Consider the following 12,115-nt stretch of genomic DNA (forward strand, 5'->3'; position numbering starts at 1 on the left):
CACCACAATATAATAAGAAAACCATCAACTGGTCTGAATCGCACCGAATAATGTACCTGGACTGCATAGAGGAGTGGTCACCACAATATAAATTAAAAACCCTGAACTTGTATGATTTGCACCAATAAATGTACCTGGACTGCGCAGAGGAGTGGTCACCACAATATAAATTAAAAACCCTGAACTTGTATGATTCGCACCAATAAATGTACCTGGACTGCGTAGAGGAGTGGTCACCACAATATAAATTAAAAACCCTGAACTTGTATGATTCGCACCAATAAATGTATCTTGACTGCGTAGAGGAGTGGTCACCACAATATAATAAGAAAACCATCAACTGGTCTGAATCGCACCGAATAATGTACCTGGACTGCGTAGAGGAGTGGTCACCACAATATAAATTAAAAACCCTGAACTTGTATGAATCGCACCAAAAAATGTACCTGGACTGCGTAGAGGAGTGGTCACTCACCACAATATAAATTAAAAACCCTGAACTTGTATGAATCGCACCAATAAATGTATCTGGACTGCGTAGAGGAGTGGTCACCACAATATAATAAGAAAACCATCAACTGGTCTGAATCGCACCGAATAATGTACCTGGACTGCGTAGAGGAGTGGTCACCACAATATAAATTAAAAACCCTGAACTTGTATGATTCGCACCAATAAATGTATCTGGACTGCGTAGAGGAGTGGTCACCACAATATATATAATAAGAAAACCATCAACTGGTATGAATCGCACCAAAAAATGTACCTGGACTGTGTAGAGGAGTGGTCACTCACCACAATATAAATTAAAAACCCTGAACTTGTATGAATCGCACCAATAAATGTATCTGGACTGCGTAGAGGAGTGGTCACCACAATATAATAAGAAAACCATCAAATGGTCTGAATCGCACCGAATAATGTACCTGGACTGCGTAGAGGAGTGGTCACCACAATATAAATTAAAAACCCTGAACTTGTATGATTCGCACCAATAAATGTATCTGGACTGCGTAGAGGAGTGGTCTCCACAATATATATAATAAGAAAACCATCATCTGGTATGAATCGCACCAAAAAATGTACCTGGACTGTGTAGAGGAGTGGTCACTCACCACAATATAAATTAAAAACCCTGAACTTGTATGAATCGCACCAATAAATGTATCTGGACTGCGTAGAGGAGTGGTCACCACAATATAATAAGAAAACCATCAACTGGTATGAATCGCACCAAAAAATGTACCTGGACTGCGTAGAGGAGTGGTCACCGCAATATAAATTAAAAACCCTGAACTTGTATGAATCGTACCAATAAATGTACCTGGACTGCGTAGAGGAGTGGTCACCGCAATATAAATTAAAAACCCTGAACTTGTATGAATCGCACCAATAAATGTATCTGGACTGCGTAGAGGAGTGGTCACCACAATATAATAAGAAAACCATCAACTGGTCTGAATCGCACCGAATAATGTACCTGGACTGCGTAGAGGAGTGGTCACCACAATATAAATTAAAAACCCTGAACTTGTATGATTCGCACCAATAAATGTATCTGGACTGCGTAGAGGAGTGGTCACCACAATATATATAAAAAGAAAACCATCAACTGGTATGAATCGCACCAAAAAATGTACCTGGACTGCGTAGAGGAGTGGTCACTCACCAGAATATAAATTAAAAACCCTGAACTTGTATGAATCGCACCAATAAATGTATCTGGACTGCGTAGAGGAGTGGTCACCACAATATAATAAGAAAACCATCAACTGGTCTGAATCGCACCGAATAATGTACCTGGACTGCGTAGAGGAGTGGTCACCACAATATAAATTAAAAACCCTGAACTTGTATGAATCGCACCAAAAAATGTACCTGGACTGCGTAGAGGAGTGGTCACCACAATATAAATTAAAAACCCTGAACTTGTATGAATCGCACCAATAAATGTATCTGGACTGCGTAGAGGAGTGGTCACCACAATATAATAAGAAAACCATCAACTGGTCTGAATCGCACCGAATAATGTACCTGGACTGCGTAGAGGAGTGGTCACCACAATATAAATTAAAAACCCTGAACCTGTATGAATCGCACCAAAAAATGTACCTGGACTGCGTAGAGGAGTGGTCACTCACCACAATATAAATTAAAAACCCTGAACTTGTATGAATCGCACCAATAAATGTATCTGGACTGCGTAGAGGAGTGGTCACCACAATATAATAAGAAAACCATCAACTGGTCTGAATCGCACCGAATAATGTACCTGGACTGCGTAGAGGAGTGGTCACCACAATATAAATTAAAAACCCTGAACTTGTATGATTCGCACCAATAAATGTATCTGGACTGCGTAGAGGAGTGGTCACCACAATATATATAATAAGAAAACCATCAACTGGTATGAATCGCACCAAAAAATGTACCTGGACTGTGTAGAGGAGTGGTCACTCACCACAATATAAATTAAAAACCCTGAACTTGTATGAATCGCACCAATAAATGTATCTGGACTGCGTAGAGGAGTGGTCACCACAATATAATAAGAAAACCATCAACTGGTATGAATCGCACCAAAAAATGTACCTGGACTGCGTAGAGGAGTGGTCACCACAATATAAATTAAAAAACATGAACTTGTATGATTCGCACCAATAAATGTATCTGGACTGCGTAGAGGAGTGGTCACCACAATATATATAATAAGAAAACCATCAACTGGTATGAATCGCACCAAAAAATGTACCTGGACTGCGTAGAGGAGTGGTCACTCACCATAATATAAATTAAAAACCCTGAACTTGTATGAATCGCACCAATAAATGTATCTGGACTGCGTACAGGAGTGGTCACCACAATATAATAAGAAAACCATCAACTGGTATGAATCGCACCAAAAAATGTACCTGGACTGCGTAGAGGAGTGGTCACCACAATATAAATGAAAAACCCTGAACTTGTATGAATCGCACCAATAAATGTATCTGGACTGCGTAGAGGAGTGGTCACCACAATATAATAAGAAAACCATCAACTGGTCTGAATCGCACCGAATAATGTACCTGGACTGCGTAGAGGAGTGGTCACCACAATATAATAAGAAAACCATCAACTGGTATGAATCGCACCAAAAAATGTACCTGGACTGCGTAGAGGAGTGGTCACCACAATATAAATTAAAAACCCTGAACTTGTATGATTCGCACCAATAAATGTATCTGGACTGCGTAGAGGAGTGGTCACCACAATATATATAATAAGAAAACCATCAACTGGTATGAATCGCACCAAAAAATGTACCTGGACTGTGTAGAGGAGTGGTCACTCACCACAATATAAATTAAAAACCCTGAACTTGTATGAATCGCACCAATAAATGTATCTGGACTGCGTAGAGGAGTGGTCACCACAATATAATAAGAAAACCATCAACTGGTATGAATCGCACCAAAAAATGTACCTGGACTGCGTAGAGGAGTGGTCACCACAATATAAATTAAAAAACATGAACTTGTATGATTCGCACCAATAAATGTATCTGGACTGCGTAGAGGAGTGGTCACCACAATATATATAATAAGAAAACCATCAACTGGTATGAATCGCACCAAAAAATGTACCTGGACTGCGTAGAGGAGTGGTCACTCACCATAATATAAATTAAAAACCCTGAACTTGTATGAATCGCACCAATAAATGTATCTGGACTGCGTACAGGAGTGGTCACCACAATATAATAAGAAAACCATCAACTGGTATGAATCGCACCAAAAAATGTACCTGGACTGCGTAGAGGAGTGGTCACCACAATATAAATGAAAAACCCTGAACTTGTATGAATCGCACCAATAAATGTATCTGGACTGCGTAGAGGAGTGGTCACCACAATATAATAAGAAAACCATCAACTGGTCTGAATCGCACCGAATAATGTACCTGGACTGCGTAGAGGAGTGGTCACCACAATATAAATTAAAAACCCTGAACTTGTATGATTTGCACCAATAAATGTATCTGGACTGCGTAGAGGAGTGGTCACCACAATATAAATTAAAAACCCTGAACTTGTATGATTCGCACCAATAATTGTATCTGGACTGCGTAGAGGAGTGGTCACCACAATATAATAAGAAAACCATCAACTGGTGTGAATCGCACCGAATAATGTACCTGGACTGCGTAGAGGAGTGGTCACCACAATATAAATTAAAAACCCTGAACTTGTATGAATCGCACTAATAAATGTATCTGGACTTCGTAGAGGAGTGGTCACCACAATATAATAAGAAAACCATCAACTGGTATGAATCGCACCAATAAATGTATCTGGACTGCGTAGAGGAGTGGTCACCACAATATAATAAGAAAACCATCAACTGGTATGAATCGCACCGAATAATGTACTTGGACTGCGTAGAGGAGTGGTCACCACAATATAAATTAAAAACCCTAAACTTGTATGATTCGCACCAATAAATGTATCTGGACTGCGTAGAGGAGTGGTCACCACAATATAATAAGAAAACCATCAACTGGTATGAATCGCACCAATAAATGTATCTGGACTGCGTAGAGGAGTGGTCACCACAATATATATAATAAGAAAACCATCAACTGGTATGAATCGCACCAAAAAATGTACCTGGACTGCGTAGAGGAGTGGTCACTCACCACAATATAAATTAAAAACCCTGAACTTGTATGAATCGCACCAATAAATGTATCTGGACTGCGTAGAGGAGTGGTCTCCACAATATAATAAGAAAACCATCAACTGGTATGAATCGCACCAAAAAATGTACCTGGACTGCGTAGAGGAGTGGTCACCACAATATCAATTAAAAACCCTGAACTTGTATGAATCGCACCAATAAATGTATCTGGACTGCGTAGAGGAGTGGTCACCACAATATAATTAATAAAAAACCCTCCACGGGTCTGAATTCCCCCCCAAAAAATTCTGGACTGCGTAGTGGGGTGGCCCCAGTACCCAATTTGATACCGGGGCCACAATATAATTAATACAACCTCAACTGGTCAGAATTCCACCAAACAAGTATCTGGACTGCGTAGTGGGGTGGCCCTGGTACCCAATTTGATACCGGGGCCACAATATAATTAATACACCCTCAACTGGTCAGAATTCCACCAAACAAGTATCTGGACTGCGTAGTGGGGTGGCCCCGGTACCCAATTTGATACCGGGGCCACAATATAATAAATACACCCTCAACTGGTCCGAATTCCAGGGAACAGATGGCGGATACCGGATGGACGTCTAAAACCAACATAGCAGTTAAGGGCGCAGTTCCTCTTTTTTGTGACTGCACAAACAATTAACGTAGTAATAGAAATGACAGTTTTTGTTTTTGTTTTAAATAGAGAAAGAAAGAAGGTAGTACTAGAAATGGCAGTTTTACTTTTTCTTAATTTTTTAAACACTTGGGAATATAGGGGAAATAACTATGCCCTTAGAAGCACAGAGCACAGGACACAGGACCACTGGACTGAACAGGACCCAGCTGCACCACTGAACTCAAAATTGACAGAGCACAGCACCACTGGACTGATACTGCAGAACACAGCACAGCACAGCACAGAACTAAACAGCACAGTACGAGATTACCAGGACAGAGGACCACCTAACACACCCTCCCTCTACCCTGATCAATGCCCGAGTGAAGATGGCGGCGACTAGCGGGGAATTTATAGGTTCCGAGTATCGCGAGATCCAACAACGGGATTATGACTCAGAGCCTCGGTTTCAAGTTTTCATTTGGCGCCAATACCCGGATCTGTCTCGGATCCGACTCGGATCGGCAACGTTCGGGTGGGCTCGGATTCAGGAAATCCGAGTGCGCTCATCTCTAATCTTTGAGATCAATTTTCTTTTTCTCGTAGACATATGCACACGCAGCTGTGTTTAATCTGTTCTTCAGTATGAGATGGTGGTGACACTTTGCCTATATTTTCATTAATATAATGTGATACGGATTTACAATCGTCCACTAATATTGACATACTAATGTGTCTTTGAGATATACTTATTTCATGTATCTACTATCAGGTGCACACATAGCTGTGCTTATTTGGATGTGTTTTCGAGATATACTCATTTTGTGGTATTATTACCAGTTGTACACCCAGCTGTGCCTAATTGGACCTCTCCGTTTTACACCTAGCTATCGTCTGAGGTTTGATGTCTCAATTGCTTATAGGATCCATTGCTATCACATTAGTTTTGCATTTGTCTTTTTGAAAGTGGCTTTTAATTCATGTATGGAGCTGGACTGAGATATTTATTTTCATTCCAATAACAGTCCTTTTACCAACTGGGATTTATATCTTATATTTTTTTATTTTTCATGTGAATGTCAATTGTTTTATTTTGGGATTGTAAATCCAGATATTGTATTAAATGTTTATTTTTATTTTATAATAGTGTTGTTAAAAGTTTAGGACTCTCTTTCCCCTTTTTTTCTTTTTGACTTTTCAGATATACAGGTTCCAGAGCCTGATTTGAGAGCTGCAACTTTATCAACCATAATAATTGTAATCTCATTGTTTATTAGGTTTATTAGCGCCCATTTTTCTTTTTTTATCCAACGCTTGAAGGCTGCCGCCAGCCTGGCGCCTCATGCCTTCTAGTGAGGGATCAGAGAGGTGAGCTGCCCTGAACTCTTCCCTGCGGCCCTCACTATCGTCTAAGTCAGGATACGCTGCAGGGGGTTTATGTTGAAGTGACTAGGGTCAGTCAAAGTGGGGTCAGTCAAAGGGGGGTCACTGTAGTCAGCTATACTCACTGCTGGAGCTGGCATACTGCTAGGGACAGGAGCATCTCCGGGCATCCCCACACGATTGACAAGAGACAACGTCCGTTGCATGGCTAGTGGACGTAGTCTTTCCAGAGACAAAGGGCTGGCTGTTTCCTGAAGAAATAGCAGATGTGGTCTTTTCCTCTGGGCTAGCTGAAACTGTGGTTGCTGGTGACGGCTATTGTCTAGCAGCTGTGCTATTTTCCTCTGGGCTGGGTTGTGCAGGTGAGATGCTAAATACTAATTTATCAGGTTGGCTCCGGTTAATAGAGTTGAGAAATGCGATCACAATTCCACCCCCAACATCGTTGCCCCAGATCACGTCAGTTGGGAGGCCATCCATAACGGCAACATCTCGCAACTCTTGGCCATCTCCCCAGTCCAGATACATCCTTGCGACAGGCACTTCCTTGTTCAGTCTGTCTGCCACTGTAACTTTGGCAGTGCGACCCTTCAATACTGTTGCAGGATCAATAAGATGAGGGCTCACTACATTTATGAATGCCCCTGAGTCTCTCAGCCCTGCTCCCTGCAGGCATCCCTCTTGGATAGGCTACAGGTTCCTCCACATGTTTTTGAGGGGACTTTTGGACAAACAAGTGACTCCACTGAGTTACCTTCAGACACGCGACACTCCATTGGGCTGGCAGGGGTGGAAACAGTCTCTAGTGGCTCACCTTCACTAGTTAAGCAAGTCCCCTGAGCCCCAGGACTCAGATTAGGGGCACGAGTCTGAGGTGCTGGGGCTGACAGTCCATCCTTAAATGACCGGTTTTCCCACAGTTTTAGCACTTCATCTCCAGCCTGGTCTCCAATGGTCTCTGATAACTCCCAGGGACAGGGCGGGGCAGTGGCTGGCGAGGGGTACCCGAAGGGTTAGGTACTTGCTTTTGTGGGTGAGTAGAAGAAGGGTGTCCCCTGATTGTACAGTCCTTTGGGGTTGGCTGTTGCGCCAGGTTGCTGGGCTACTGTCCAATACCCACTCCTACACCTCCAGTGTACACCGGCGGTGAAATTGCTCTCTGCAAATTAAGTCCACTAATTCTTCCCAGGACTTGGCGTCAGATTCATTAATCCATCTTATTGCCAAGTGTCGCAACTGGTTGGCAAACTCCTCATGACTGATATGGGTGCTTTTTGCCAAGTCCCATAACTTCTGCCGGTAGGTCTCTGGGGTAATAAGATAGAGATTAAGGCTTGCCCATTTTACCACGTTGTAATCCGCACACTCATTTGGGGCCACACCGTGATAAGCTTCCACTGCACATCCTTGTAGCGTGAGAACCAGATACTTTACCCACTCCTGTTTGGGCAAGTCATGGAGGCTACAAGACATTTCGAACACCTGAAAATGTCCATCTATATCTGCAACAGTGTCATTAAATTTAGTAAAGTGATGAGAGCCCAATCTGGGTGCAGCAGATGACAGTTCATGGGCCGCTGCAGGAGGCGGTGCCCACCAATTGCCCACAACTTGATGATAAGCAACCGATCCGCCTCAGTTGTTTTGTCTCCCAGGGACCCCAGCTGCTGCATTAGTACAGAAAAGTTACCCTCATCACGCAGTTGAACTGGCGCTACTGGTTCACTCTGTGAGGGGTGACTGTCGCTGGAAACAGGTGCTGTGTTCTGGGATGTTACTGCAGGTACCTCTAGGTTTGGAGTTAACGTCTCCTCCCGGTCACTGTCGCAGTCAACTTCCTCATCTGCTGACCCGTACTGCGCATTCCAGGCCTTCAGCGCCTTTTTCATTTTGCTCCTTGTTGCTGTGTAAGGAATTTCTAACTCCTTTGCTTGGCACAGTATCTCGAGGTCCTCCTTGGACATTTTCCTGTACTTTGACATCCTACAGATTTGAACACAGCCTCACTGGGTAAGCCAGCCCCCTTGAGGTCTGAGCTATTTTTAGAATCAGGATGCAATTTGTTTACCCAAACATGGATTTACATGGAATGCAAAGCTAACAATATTTACACTACTCTGTGATATCCTAACACTTGCTGTGATTTCCTAGATCTTGTTTCAGACACAGAGAAAATCTAACAGCAGTCTAATCAAATCTTCCTATGCCTTCAGGTGCTAGACCCTCACACATCAAAAGGTATAATTAACATGAAATTAACATATGTCCTTTCTTCAGATAGTTGCAGAATACACATTCCCAAAGAAAGATACAAATCCCCAAATAAGTCATTTCAACACATTACGATACACAAAAGACTTCCTCCACAAAGGTATCAGATAAATAATGCATTTCCTCTGGCAAAGTCTAAAACAAATGAATTTCTTCCCCGGGTCTCAGAAGTAAAGGTATCTCCTTTACCGACATAAACACAATATCAAAAATAAGTGCATTTGCAATCATATTAATAAGCGCCCTGCGCTATTTCCTTTCAATAAATTTATATCATAAGTTACTTATAAGTGAACCAGTCACAAGCAATGAAAAATATTAGTTCATTATAATATCCCTTTTATTGACCTCTTTTCAGGACACCACAAGAATTCATCAGAAGGATGGGATGAAGTTATTATCACACAGTGCAGCGCATCAGGAAGGCAGAGAGCTGTACTTATCTGGAACAAAGAGGAGAATGTCAGTACGGAACAAAAAAAGAACATAACTGGTAACATTACCACGGTCACAAGTACAATCCACCTCTCAGTGTCTTCATTATCCACCAACTTCACAATCACCTGTAACATAACACATGAAGGTAACTTTTACTTTTATACAGCCTGGGTTAGATCTTGTCGTGACCTTGCTCAGAGCTGCGTTGCAAAATAATGAGGAGCCTATACGAGAATAGCCCATCAGAGCTGCTTGCCTCTGATTGGTTGGAGTGTCAGGAAGCTGCCCTGATTGGCTGTTGGTGTATTGAAATATGGGGGTATCTCAAGATAAGGAGATGTGAAAAAAACAAAGCACAAGAGATTCCAAACCTATCCAATGTATATGTGATTTTAGGCACATTATACCAAAGTGTAATCTGAGGTTAATGTTTTGAATGTTCCAAATTTTGTTTTGTTTACATTTTTTGAAGCCACAATGCCAACCCAACTGCGTTATATATAGAGGTACATATAAAACGTTCCAGTATATGGGACAAAGTTCGCACACTACACTTATGGCAGCAAGCGGACCACATTATATGTGTCAGATTTTGATTATGTAGATAGTGTCATATTACCAAAAAATGAGAAATTTTGGGTGAAAGTAAGAAAGATAGAATGGAGACTCTTACCTGTGCTCCTGCGATAACCCGATTAGGCAGGATCCCCGATTCCTTTTATAATCCAGCAGAGGGCGCCCTCTCTCCTGCTACCTCTTACTTGATGGAAACGGGCAGCGGTGTTGTATTTGTTCCTTTCTGTGAATTTCCCATTTATGCGATGACTTTAAGAGTAGTTTCATTTATGCAAATTGTTATTATCCAGAAATAAGACAAGTGTTAGAGACAACACAACATAGTCTCACACTGATTATGTACCATCCTGTTGTGTTCTAATTGTCTGTGTCTTTTATTCTTCTAGGTGACTCACAGATTACAAAGAAGGTGTTTGATAAACATCAACCTTCCATTGTAGGAATCTTTATTGCAGCAGTATTGGTAACAGTAATACTACTAGTGGCTGTTTCCTTCGCAATCTACAAATTACATAGACGGTAAGTAAAACTCATGTGTTGGGTTTGAGCTATAGTTGAGTCTGGATAAATACTCCTATCTACCTGTTATGATTTCCCTCTATGTTCTCTGATGCGCTGTATAATATACAGATCAAGAAAACTTACAAGTAGAAGGTGCACTAGTAAGATTACTGCTGATTCGGGCTAGTTGGTACACAGAGCTGGTAGTCAGACGTAAGGTCACACAAAGTGCGCGTCCTCATTATAATAATAGGGTCAGTACACCAAGTAATCTGGCAGAGCCAGGATCTCCTCACAGGATCCATTTAATACAAGAAAGCATGGTAAGTACTGAGTAATCTGGCTCCATATGTCAGGCCCAGCTGCCTTTATATAGGCAGCTATTACAGTAACATACGTAAGGGAGGGGGGATAATTCTGCGAGAGTTGCTTCACATGTCCTTTATAGTCGCCAAATGACAGGGGAACTTTTCAACTTCTGGGACCTGTGATGCTCATAGTGCTTCGAAATAATAGGGCTCACCTACCCTAATTTTTGCTCACACCTCAGTGCGGTGCTCAGTTATTGGTGCAGCGTATGTACCCATCTCTGAAGTATAAACACAAATACTAAAATACCTTCCAGTTGTATCCCTGTATAACTTGGTTGTTCTATCTTCGTATAGTGGCTTATCCTGCTCCATTTAAACTGAAGGACTTCAATACAATTTAGGAGTCGTCACAAATGTTTAGGACATCACTCTTCTGAGCATTATTTACTACAGCTAGTTACAGTATCTGATACCTGCAGACACCTCTATATGTGATACAGTATCTGATACCTGCAGACACCTCTATATGTGATACAGTATCTGATACCTGCAGACACCTCTATATGTGATACAGTATCTGATACCTGCAGACACCTCTATATGTGATACAGTATCTGATACCTGCAGACACCTCTATATGTGATACAGTATCTGATACCTGCAGACACCTCTATATGTGATGCAGTATCTGATACCTGCAGACACCTCTATATGTGATACAGTATCTGATACCTGCAGACACCTCTATATGTGATGCAGTATCTGATACCTGCAGACACCTCTATATGTGATGCAGTATCTGATACCTGCAGACACCTCTATATGTGATACAGTATCTGATACCTGCAGACACCTCTATATGTGATGCAGTATCTGATACCTGCAGACACCTCTATATGTGATGCAGTATCTGATACCTGCAGACACCTCTATATGTGATACAGTGTCTGATACCTGCAGACACCTCTATATGTGATGCAGTATCTGATACCTGCAGACACCTCTCCTCTGTGATACAGTATCTTATAACTGTGGACTCCCGCACTCTCTGATGCAGAACCATATTATAGAAGAGAGGAATATACGGAGGTGTTTGCTGACTATCTTATAGCTCATGTAACAATTAGTTGAAACTGAGGTTACTTCTGTATGGAAATTACTATATTGAATTATACTGATTATAGCTATCAAACTATTGCTGAACATATTTCTTTTTAGTTGTAATAGGCCTACCAATCCTGCTGAACCCCAGGAAGCGCTAGAATTACGGTAAGGAGTCGCAGTGTGTATAATATTGTCCCGTTTCTATGTGATCCTTTTCTCTACCTCCAGTG

The 12,115-nt window shown here is 41.7% G+C and overlaps 1 protein-coding gene across 2 annotated transcripts in view; it reads left to right on the top strand.

The window, feature by feature from the left end:
- LOC142139592 (uncharacterized) overlaps window positions 1–12,115 on the top strand; it is a 64,479-nt gene that overhangs the window by 34,685 nt on the left and 17,679 nt on the right. For both annotated transcript variants that reach the window (XM_075197325.1, XM_075197326.1), the window contains exons 4-5: window positions 9,314–9,538; window positions 12,000–12,050. In XM_075197325.1, coding sequence (XP_075053426.1) covers window positions 9,314–9,538; window positions 12,000–12,043 — 269 coding nt within the window. In that variant the 3' untranslated portion in view covers window positions 12,044–12,050. The remainder of the gene's footprint in view (window positions 1–9,313; window positions 9,539–11,999; window positions 12,051–12,115) is intronic.

The sequence above is a fragment of the Mixophyes fleayi genome, chromosome 2 (assembly GCF_038048845.1).
Source record: "Mixophyes fleayi isolate aMixFle1 chromosome 2, aMixFle1.hap1, whole genome shotgun sequence".
NCBI lineage: Eukaryota > Metazoa > Chordata > Amphibia > Anura > Limnodynastidae > Mixophyes > Mixophyes fleayi.